Source organism: Mustela erminea, chromosome 7, assembly GCF_009829155.1.
Source record: "Mustela erminea isolate mMusErm1 chromosome 7, mMusErm1.Pri, whole genome shotgun sequence".
Lineage (NCBI taxonomy): Eukaryota > Metazoa > Chordata > Mammalia > Carnivora > Mustelidae > Mustela > Mustela erminea.
In genome coordinates this window covers 120,992,923-121,002,174 of record NC_045620.1, presented here as the reverse complement: position 1 = coordinate 121,002,174, position 9,252 = coordinate 120,992,923, and the positions used below count along the sequence as shown (strand labels likewise).

General features: G+C 47.4%; 1 protein-coding gene across 1 annotated transcript; it reads left to right on the top strand.

Annotated features, from left to right (window-relative positions):
• Positions 1-2,126: 2,126 nt before the first annotated feature.
• Positions 2,127-9,252, top strand: CENPA (centromere protein A). The gene is made up of 5 exons (XM_032353083.1): positions 2,127-3,294; positions 6,520-6,629; positions 7,131-7,208; positions 7,504-7,655; positions 8,020-9,252. The coding sequence occupies exons 1-4, from the start codon at positions 3,201-3,203 to the stop codon at positions 7,636-7,638; spliced, it is 417 nt and encodes a 138-aa protein (XP_032208974.1). The 5' UTR covers positions 2,127-3,200; the 3' UTR covers positions 7,639-7,655; positions 8,020-9,252.

Here is a 9,252-nt window from a genome sequence, read left to right as displayed (position 1 = left end):
TTTAAGATGCCTCAAGAACACTTCATGCCCACAATGGGTGCCCTCCCAGGCCCTGGAGATGCATTCCCTCTTTCCAACCACTCAAGGCTGACTTCTCCTCTGGAGGGTAAGTTCAAGAGGCCTTGCTGGTCATGTGGGCAGGAGGGTAAGGACCACCCCTCTCTCACTGAGGCTGAAGGGTTGTGGGGAATGTTTTTCAGTGGAGTAAGGGGGTTCGGAATGGTGGAAGTTTGGTTGGAGGTTCCGAACCCCCGAAATCAGGACTGATAACTGTCTTCTGTAAACACCAGTTGGAAGACAGTGTAATTTAAACTATGTGCGTCATAGCAGACTAGTCAGTCCCTGCCCCCTGCAAAAAGGTCTTGGGGGGGCAGGGGGCTAGGGCAGGGGCTGCCTGCAGGACCGCTGTCCAGAGCCTTGGGTAGCCCTCGGGCTCCTCCACCAGGAATCTGGCCACAAGGCAGAGAGATTTAGCAGCAGACCAGTGGTTCCAATTGCCTTTACTTTGTCCAAAGGTTTCTGCTTAACAAATAGCACTCAGAGAGGTCAGAGCTCTGACCCCCGCTGAGGACAGTAGGAGGAGTGAAGCAAAGGGCCACCTGGTGTAGAAGAAAGAAGGAGAAGTCAGAGAGCTTCGACTTTGGGTGACCTTGGACAAGTCATGTTACCTCTCAAGGCCTTAGCAACCTAAAAAAGGAGAGGTTCTCTGCATTACTGAATACGTATACCTCCCTGACCCACTTACAGATTAACCTCATGCTTTCATATTTGCCTTAGTTAAAGGCCCCTTTGGCCTTTTGTTGACTACATCCTTTCAAAACTTAAGGTCAGCAGGGAATTTCCCCTAGATATAGAAGTTTATAAATCACCCATCTTCATTAGGAACGCTTCTCAAAAAACCTTCAGTAGAGGACTACTCTCCCAGAATTCAGCCAACTTTATTGAAAACGGATGTGCTCCGAGGGCTGTGGATCCAGGAAAGAAAAACAGGAGACAAATGTGTAAAGGAAGAATTCCAGCACAGTGTGATGTGCATAAGGGGCCTTTGTATGAGATACAAAGGAGGCCGTACAGGAGCGATCAGCTAACTCGGCCTAGAATGCCCAGAGAGCTCCACTCAAGAGCTGAGTGTTAAAGAACAGGCCAGAGTCTCCCTGGCCAGGAGCTTGTGGAAAGCTCAGAAACATGTAAGTGATGTATTCAATAACCACAGATAAGTAGACAGGTATGTCTGGAAATAAGCATGCAATGCTGAAAGTGGCCAGAGACAAGGTCAAAGAGGTGGGCAGGCGCCCACATGGTGCTGTACCTTTTAGATTTTGTGGTGGCATGAGTTGACAACTCTGTAGACCTAGAGTACCCTGGGGGAGTTTTAGGCAAGGAAGTGATAGGATCCAAATTGCTGTTTGGAAAGATCACTAAAGGCAGAGACCAGTAAAACAACGTTCAATTGATTAGAGTCTGAACTAGAGAAATATTGAATAAATACAAGAGCCTTTCTAGGAGTGGGCTTACATTTTAGAGCCCCTAGCTGTCGGATCTTACATTGCATAGGCCTCCACCAAAGAATGGATCTCCTGGACCAGACTGCTTACCCCACCCTCCATCACGGTGGACACACACCAGAGTATCCCCAAGTATAGCTGCTTCCCCTTTTTTCCCCTTCCTTTGCCCTTTCCCTCCTCTTCTTAAAAATCATAAAACGCACACAACAAAACACCATTTTGATTATCAGTGGCATTGAATTCTCCTTGCTATGCAGTGGTAACCACTATCCATCCCCAGAACTTTATCTTCCCAAACTGAGAGTTTGTACCCGTTCAACACTAATTCTTTGTTCCTCCTTTCCCTTGAGCCCCTGATAACCACCACCCACTATCTATGAATTTGACCACTGTAATGTACCTAATGTAAGTGGAATCAAACAGTAGTTCTCCTCTTGTGTCTGTTGTATTTTGCTTACCCTAATGCCTTCAAGGTTTATTCACGTTGTAACGTGTCAGAATTTACTGTCTTTTTAAGGCTGAATAGTATCTCATTGTATGTATGCACTACATTTTGTTTATCTATTCATCCGTTTGGACATTTTGGGCTATTGTGAGTAACATTGATGTGAGCATTAGTGTACAAATACCAGCTCAAGTCCCTGCCTTTAATTCCTTTGAGTGTATACCCAGAAGTGGAATTGCTAGGTCGTAAGGTAATTCTACATTTAATTTTTTTTTGTTAATCAACATACATTTTTCCACTCTGGCTGCACCAGGGAACAAAGGTTGCGTGAAATCACTGATTTTTGTAATGACGTTTTCCCTGATTATGATACACGTTAACTGGGAAACATTTAGAAAATACAAGGAAACAAAGTGTAGAAAATAAAATCTTTATTCTAACTACTGAGATGTACAGTTGGCCGGAATGCGTGTTATCTCCAACACGAAGGGAAGGAGTCATCTCCCCTAGGAGGATTCTACCACAGTGCGGGAGAGTGTGAGCCAAGACATCATCAGATCCTGGCTGTCCCGCCACCCCAGTCATCAGTAACGTTCACGCAGTGAAACTGGTTTCTGAGCCATATTCGTGGGGTATTCCTGAGGAGGCCACGGGGGCGACATGGGCTTGTTCCTTTCTTTCTAGGTCTGTCTCCTCATCTTTAAAAACCACTTCAGGGTGATAGGACAAACACAAAATGTTTAAACAAAGTTGTTTCTCTTCAGGTACGCATTCTACAAACGCAGCAACTACATCTCCAGAATAGAGCTTTCTTGCCCAACCCTAGGGAAGACGAAGGTCGGACGGGTCAGAACTGAGCACCCGCACAAGCGGAGCAGAAGTTCCCGCCTTCTTTCATTTCTCCAGGTTCCCATTGGCTGATTCCTACCGTCGATCCGTTACGCCCTCGCTCGGCGCGCGCCGCTCGCCTTTCGGCCTGTGCTCCCATTGGCCCTCCCTGCCGTCGCTCTGCCCCAGGGGCGTTCCAGAGCCAGCCACTGGGAGTCGCTGAATTCGGGTTTTAAAAAACGCCGCCAGTGAGTCGGCAGTGCCGGGCCTTCGAACCGAGGCCCCCGTGGGGGCTGCCGAACACTCACCCGGTCGGGGCACGCGGCCAGGACGTTCCCGGGCTTCTCCCCGGACGCCAGTCTCTGTCTCCCGACCTCGAAGGCAGAAAAGGAGCCTCCGGGCCGCCACCCTCCGCGCCCGCCATGGGCCCGCGCCGCCGGAGCCGCAAGGCCGAAGTCCCGAGGAGGCGCACCGCGAGCCCGGCCGCCGGCCCCCCTCGTCGGGCCCCCTCCTTAGGTAACCGGCCGCGGCTCCTTGCCCTGGAGCCGGCCTCCCTGCAGCCTGGGTGTGAGGTGGGCACGGCCGGATCCGCGTTCCCATTTCACAGACCAGAAAACCGAGCTCGCGTGCGGGGCTGGGGTCGGAATCTCCCGACTTCCGGCTGGCGCTCCCTTGCGGCCCGGCAAAGTCCTGCTGCGGGTCGCACCTGCTCGGGCCCGGCCGCGAGTTCCAGGCCCCGCAAGGGACTGGGGAAAGCGAGCAGGAGGAGAAAGGATGGCCCAAGCGGCCTGGCTCCTAATACTCATTCTTGCTACTGCTCGCATTTATTGAGTACTTGCCACTAACCAGGCGTTGTGTTCAACTCCTTTCGTGAATTAGCTCAACTTTACATTGTGCCCATTTTACAGATGAGAAAACTGATGCGCCGACAGGCCGGGTAACTTGAACAAGGACACACAGCTTGCTCCAGCAGACAGGATTTTTAAGTGTTTGTGCTTTTTTAAGTTGCAAAATTATTGGCCGCTTTTGGTGACAATTTCAAACAATTCTGCTTTTAGAAGGTGCCCTTCCAGGTGTCCTTATGTGAGGGGTTGGGGGGGTGGGCAATGTATGTGTTTCTTAAGTGAATGGTTCGTGGGCCTTCTTTAGAGTGCTCGCACCTTGTTGTCTTCCTGCGGTTTGGGATCACGAAAGAAGACAGGTCTGTGGTCCTCAAGTTTCTGCACTGTGGTCTGGTGGATGGGAGACCCACGGGGCAAGAACTGTTCCTTGTGGCAACAACTATTTTGTCTCCTGCTAGATAGTTAAGAGCGGGGTGAAAAAAGTGTATTATGGGTTATTTTTCTTTCCTGAACCTTAATAACCTTTGCACCCAGCCAATTTACTGAATTCTCTTGCTAATTCTATTGTTCAGCTGCTTCCATCGAAATGATTAAGTAGGTTATTGTTTGCACATAAGGACTTTATTTTTTTTTTTTAAGATTTTATTTATTTATTTGACAGGCAGAGATCACAAGTAGGCAGAGAGGCAGGCAAAGAGAGGGGGGGAAGCAGGCTCCCTGCTGAACAGAGAGCCCGATGCAGGGCTCGATCCCAGGACCCTGAGATCATGACCTGAGCTGAAGGCAGAGGCTTTAACCCACTGAGCCACCCAGGAGCCCCAGGACTTTTTAAAAAATATTTTATTTATTTGACAGAGAGAGAGAGAGCGCGGGCGGGGCAGAGGGAGAGGGAGCAGCAGACTCCCTGCTGAGCACAGAGCCCAACACGGGGCTTGATCGGGCGACTCTGGGATGATGACCTGAGCCCAAGTCCAACTTTTAACAGACTGAGCCACCAGGCGCCCTATAAATAAATCTTTAAAAAATAAAGAAATAAAATGTAAGTGGACCACCTCTCTGTCTTCCTTAAAACTCTCCCATAGCCTCCTGTTACTTTGGGATTAAATCCCAACTCTGTATCTGACACTGCAAGACCCAGTGATTAAATATCTAACCCCCGTTCATTCCCATGATCTCTCCCAGAGTTGGTTACTTCTCACAACCTTTGGTTCCAGGGCCCAGATGTCAGGTCTTCTCTTACACCTCTGAGGTTATTACCCATATTTCTCTCAGAGTCTCTTTTTTTCTTCCTAACTCAGATTCCTCCAGTATTGGTTATTTTGTTTGTCGAGTCTCTTTCCTTCCTTACAAGGTGTTGCCTTTCTCACATTGGTAAGATTGGTTGTGTTCATTCATTTTCTGCGACGGCTACATCTGTCTATTAAAGGCTGCCTCCAAGGGAGTGTGGATTGCCAAACAGTAATGGGGGGGAGTAGACACCAGTAGCCTGACTCCTGAGTGTGAGGCCCCCCTGTTTCTCGGGTCCCCATTCCCCACTTGCTCATGCAGCTCTCCTTACACTTTGTGATTAGGTCACTATTAAATCCCTCCCAGGGGTTTAACTACTTGGTGTGCCTTCTCTTTCCTCGGCTGGAGCTTAAGTAACATTTCTGGAGCTCATTTTCTCCTTCAAAATGTTTGTTTGGGGGATTCCAGCGTGGCTCAGATAGTTGGGCATCTGCCATCAGCTCAGGTCATGATCTTAAGGTTCACTACCTGCTCAGTGGGGAGCCTGCTTCTCCCTCTCCCCCTGCCTGCCGCTCCCCCGGCTTGTGCTCTCCCTCTCTCTCTCTCTCTGTGTCAAATAAATAAAGAAAAAAACTTATTTTTTAAAAAAAATGTTAGTTTTCATGGAGGTTTTTCTTTTTCTTTGTTCAGCTTAGGAGTGGTTTAGTGTTTTTTTGTTGGTCCTTGATTTTATTTATCTAACACTTGAGGTGAATACTGAGCTCAGCTGCCTTTTCAAGCTTTTGTTTTTTTAATGGAGAATCTATCTTGAACCTGCACATTTTCCTCTAGTACTATTTAGCTGTATCTCATAAGTTTTGAGATGTAGACTTTTGATTCACTTCTAAATAGTCTACTGTCAATTAAGTTTCTTCTTCAACACAATAGTTCGAAGTTTTGTTTTTGTTTCTTTGTGGGTTGTTTTTTTTTTTATTTTTTATTTTTGTGTTTTTAATTTCAAATCAGAATTTCATTTTTTTTGACCTCTACTTTTGGGGATATTTTTAAGATTTTTTTTTTCTTTTTTGTTGTTGGAACTGGTCTTTGAGCCAAAAGTTTTGGCTCTATAGCCCAGTGGCCCAACATAGGCACTGAGTTATGCCACGTCCAAGGTCCCTCCTTGGCCACAAATAAGCTCTGGCCAATTGTCTTCACTCCTTTGGGTCTCAGGATAACGGAGACAGGGAATTGTGCTAGAGAACCTCTCAGATTCCTTCCAGCTCAAAAATAAAATAAAATAAAATAAAATAAAATTACTGAGTTTCTAATCTAGATGGGAAAAAGTAAAGAGGCCCGAAGTACTGCAGGGCTCAGAGGAGGAAGGTGACCTATCAGTCTGGAAGTGACTGGGAATCAGGAAAGGCTTCCTGGAAGAGTTGGCATTTAAGATAATACCCTCAAAGGATCATTACTGAGGATGGATCCTCAGAGGACCGCTCATTCATTTAGCAAAAATTTATGTAGCGTCTATCCACTGTTCTCCAGCTGCTGAAGATAATCATAGTAAATGATAGACCGAAATCCCTGCTTCCGTGGAGCGAATGGCAGCCTGGCCATCTGGCAGTTTGCTTGTGTCAGCCACGCTGAGAGGCTCAGCTACTGACACTCCACTTGCCAACCCAACTCTTCTCAGGCGCTTCCTCCCGTCAGCGTGGTCCTCGGAGATCCCGGATTCTGAAGGAAATCCGAAAGCTTCAGAAGAGCACAGGCCTACTGATAAGGAAGAGCCCCTTTGGCCGCCTGGTGAGCAACGCCAACCCCCTGCTGCCTCCTTTCTTTAACTCTCCCCGGTAGTGCAGACTCTGTCATCTCTTGCCTGAACGGCTAAGGGAACCTCTTCTCTAACCTGGCACAGGACTCTTCATCTTTGGAAAACATGAGCCCACCAACGGTGCCCTCCGGTTCTTTATGGAATTAGTTTCTAACCCCCACCACCTCTGAACCTGTGCTCTTTGGTTATAGAAATAGGGACTCCTTCATCCATCCATGCTTGACCCCTCTTCCTACCCTGGGAGATTTCCTCCTCCTCTCCCCACCACCAGCAGGAGACATCCCAATTCCGCAACTCCTAGAAGGAGACACCGGCTGCTAGTTAGGTCCTAAGATTAAGGGCCACAAAGGTATCACAGAAGTGAAGATTCACAGAAATTCATGGAGAGGATCTAACCCTTGAATCTCTCTTCTTTTACTGTCCACTCCCCCTTCCCTTTCCCCCGTGCTCCCCGTCCCACCCCTCCCTCACAGGCAAGAGAGATATGCATTAAATTCACTCGCGGGGTGGACTTCTCTTGGCAAGCCCAGGCCCTATTGGCCCTACAAGAGGTAAGAAGTGGGTTCCCTTTGGTGGGGACAGGAGAAAGGCATTCTTGAATTCCACAGGGCTGACTGAGATGTGCCATATGCTGACTCTTGCCTCCTTAAAGACACCATCAAGGAATGCCTGGGGTTTGGAGGCCAGATCTTTCTGTGGTGACAGCAGAATTCCCAGGCACAGTCCACCCTCGTTTTGTGGGCAGCCTTTCAGACAGCACTGGGAGCCCTCAGAGACCATGGGCGATGGGGCTCCTAGAACGAAGCAGCCCATGCCCCATGGCATCCCGTTTCTCTCTGCCCCCAGGCCGCAGAAGCCTTTCTAGTTCATCTCTTTGAGGACGCCTATCTCCTGTCCTTACACGCCGGCCGGGTCACTCTCTTCCCGAAGGACGTGCAGCTGGCCAGAAGGATCCGAGGCATTCAGGAAGGGCTTGGCTGAGCCCCTGCCCTGTCTCTGTAAGCCTTGTTTGCCCACTACAGAAAGAGTGGCCTCTGGGGAAGGAGCCCCCCCCCCCCCAGCCTCTCATCACCGGGATGGGAATTTCTCTGAAGGAATTGCCATCCGTGGCCCCTTGCTGTTTCATCTTCCCTTTGTTCTCTAGGAAAGGTTTGACTCCGTTGTAGCTTGAATGCTTGGGATTCTATGGCTCCTGCCCTTTTGTACAACGTTAAATAAAAATATTTATCTATTTAATGTCCAGGCAACACGGGTCTGTTAGAATTAAATCTCTGTTTTACAAGGACCAGGTGATTCATTTCGATTAAGAAAAGTCTGGCTGTTGAAAATGCCTTGGTAGTAAATGTGATACCTGACTTTCAGGGGTGACACCAAGGCCTCTGTCAGGAGCCAGGAACAGATCCACGGAGAGCAAGGAGGTGTCTACTCGCTGTCCCTGAGCAGAGCGCATGTCACTTTTGTAATCAGTTCTTTTAAGAAGGACAAGACTGCATGGCTTGCCTCTGGAACAGAGGTAATAGATGAGAAAATCAACAGCATTCCAAAGGACTGAAAATTCTTTTTAGATAATGAGACTCCAAGGTTCGCTTCAATTTGCAAATGATTCACATGACTGCTGAATGATTGTGAAGACCTCAGACTTTCTAGGCTATGGAAAAAAAAGATACTTACCTATTATTTTAGGTCTTCCTGTACCATTTACATTTCTTGCCATATGTATATTTACTTTTCTTTAAAACATAAGGGAAAAATATAAAAGGCGACCACGAGAGTCAGTTGCACAAAGAGCCCAGCACGTCCATGCACTAATCTGTCCCTCGGTTAACGTCACCCGGAGCAGGGCAGCGAGGGAGGCGTGGGCCACGCCTGCCGACAACTGGGGAGCTTTTTTAAAAACTCAACTGGGGTTAAAATAGAAAGTCTTAAGTCCTGTCGTTCTGATTCCTTTGAGTAAATTCCTGTCAAACTCATTCAGAAATTCTAAATTCTGACTTGAAGAATTTATTTTATTCTTCTTTGTAAATCACAGATGACATATCATGATTTATACTTTAGAATTTTTCATCTCGGGATTTTTAAAGTGCCTTCTCAAAGTTTTTACAGGTGTCTTTATCACTTCTCTGTGTAAAGATAATAAAATTAATTATTTAATGAAAAAACTGTAAAGCAAAGTTACAGTTACCGCATATGGAGCTGCTACGTTTTTTGTGAGTTACTGTTCAGTTCTCCATTTGTACACGCGGGACAAGCAGCCTCCATTTAAACAAGAGAATGCAGGGATGTGTTTCGGGCTCCAGTAGAGTGTGAGCGGGTAAAAACCTTACACTTCTGTCGCAACCGAAAGCAGTTAAAGAGATTTCCAGAGAAATGGAAAGGGCCACCGGAACACTTTTAGACTTTGCGTGTGATGGAAATGATTAGTGAGGGTGGACCTCTGACAGTGCTATGTGGGGCGACCAAGTTTGGAGATGAACTGAAGGGAAGGACCAAGTTCTGTTGTTGGATAAATTTTAACCTTTGGAAAAACCTCTTCGTGTTCAACATCAAGTCCTATTTATACAGACATTCGAATAAAGTGTATCTACTATGAATATA